Genomic DNA, 1,992 nt, shown 5'->3' on the forward strand with positions numbered 1-1,992 from the left:
TGGATTAATTTCTCCAGGTCAGATCTTGTTAGGATTGGTTTGACCTTTGATATTTGACGAAGCTGATAAAAACTTTTCTGAACAACACTGCTGATCTGTTTTTCAAATTTAAAACCAGAGTCAAACTTCACCCCCAGGTTGGTGACACAGTCCTTGAGATAAGATGACAGTGAGCCGAGGTCTACACTGGGAGAGGAACAGCAACTTGGTCCAAACAACATAACTTCTGTCTTGTTCTCATGAAGACTAAGGAAATTAAAAGAGAACCATGCTTAAAGGTTCTCCCTGCTGGTTCCGAGCAGAACTTAATGCCAAACAAATCCATGTTCTGCTTCACAGAGAACCTGAGAAACAACAACCAGGAGAATATTAACAGCTGATGGAGTTACAGTGTGTTCCTGCAGACCTGAGCTCAGGTCGACTTTAAGGTGACCCCGCCCACAGATACAGTCTGTGTTCTCCTCAAGGTTCTCCTGAGTCAGAACTGTTCCTCAACACCTGCAGTTCTGTGGTGTTCTTACCTCAGCTGGTTTATGTTCAGTGTGACCGTCTCTGCTCCCATCTCTGTTTCTGCTACATCAAAACCAAGAAGCTCCCTGATCCACCCGTCACACGGCGCAGGCAGGAGTCCAGGGACCCGGGTCCTCATGGGGCGTTCAGGGACACGGGTCCTCACAGGGCATTCAAGAACCCAGCTCCTGACGGGGGGGGGTCCAGGGACCTGGGTCCTCACGGGGGGTCCAGGGACATGGGTCTTCACGGGGGGTTCAGGGACCCAGGTCCTGATGGGTGGGTTCAGGGACCCGGGTCCTGATGAGTAGTTCAGGGACCCGAGTCCTGATGGGGGGGTTCAGGGACCCGGATCCTGATGAGTAGTTCAGGGACCCGAGTCCTGATGGGTGGGTTCAGGGACCCGGGTCCTGATGGGGGGTTCAGGGACCCGGGTCCTGATGAGTAGTTCAGGGACCCGGGTCCTGATGAGTAGTTCAAGGACCCGGGTCCTGATGGGGGGTTCAGGGACCGTGGGATGTTTGAGTGTTCTCCTGCTGAGTTCCATCTGTGTTCCTGTCAGGCGGAGGAGATCAAGAAGCTCAGCGGCGACCGGTCAGGCTTCGGTCAACATGGCGTCTACATCGGTGGACAGAGGTGCCGGCTGATCCGAGACCAGATGGACACCGATCCCATCTTCGCTCTGGACCTGAAGACTGCAGCGGACGCTGATGGCAACGCGTACGGGATCTGTGTGGGGAAGAGCAAAACAGGTGAGGAGGACGAGGACAGTTTGAATCAGGACATCTGTGGAGATTTTATTGGTAAAGTTTAGTTTTAGAGCTGAGTTTGACTCTTTGTCTCTCCCCTCACCTGTCCCCCACTTGTCCTCTGTCTGTCCCCCTCCTGTCTCTCTCCACAGCTGTAGTCATAGTAAAGGGCACAAAAGATGCCTCTGGGGGACAGCTGTCCAGCAAGGTGTTCACCGTTGTCAGCCACCTCAGGAAGTCCAACATGTGAGACAACATGGCTGCCGCCCCGTCCTGACTCGGTGTCCCCTGTCCCCCTGTCCCTCCTGCTGTATTTTGGACCACAGTGTTTTCCTCAGTTATCAGTGACTGTCTGTGGCGGCTGGTCGGTCATGTGACCTGCCCACGCGTGTTCCGTGTTCCACGACACGGACAGAACCGGGTCCAGTCAGAACCAGGTCCAGTCCCACTCCTGAATTAGGCACAAACAAATAAACAAATAAACAAATAAACAAATCTCTATTTTACTCTGATTCTTGGTGTTTGTCTGGTTTTTACACCCAGTGACAGGATGGTTCTCCGGTTCTGGAGACTGGGTCGGGTCAGAGGGTTCTAATCATCAGAACTCTTTCTCTGTGAGGAAGAGGAGCCTGCTGTGCTTCATCAGCCAACCAATCAAATGATCACTCTGCCTTAAAGGGAGAGTTCAGACATTTTCAGTCATTCACACACACACACCTCACACACACACACA

General features: G+C 52.5%; 1 protein-coding gene across 1 annotated transcript in view; it reads left to right on the top strand.

Moving 5' to 3' along the window:
• Positions 1–1,771, top strand: part of LOC108229628 (profilin-1) — a 4,850-nt gene extending 3,079 nt beyond the window's left edge. Inside the window, exons 3-4 of the mRNA XM_017405295.3 lie at positions 1,073–1,262; positions 1,412–1,771. Coding sequence (XP_017260784.2) covers positions 1,073–1,262; positions 1,412–1,509 — 288 coding nt within the window. The 3' untranslated portion in view covers positions 1,510–1,771. The remainder of the gene's footprint in view (positions 1–1,072; positions 1,263–1,411) is intronic.
• The last annotated feature ends 221 nt before the right edge of the window (positions 1,772–1,992 follow it).

This window comes from Kryptolebias marmoratus, unplaced genomic scaffold (genome assembly GCF_001649575.2).
Source record: "Kryptolebias marmoratus isolate JLee-2015 unplaced genomic scaffold, ASM164957v2 Scaffold70, whole genome shotgun sequence".
Taxonomy (NCBI): Eukaryota; Metazoa; Chordata; class Actinopteri; order Cyprinodontiformes; family Rivulidae; genus Kryptolebias; species Kryptolebias marmoratus.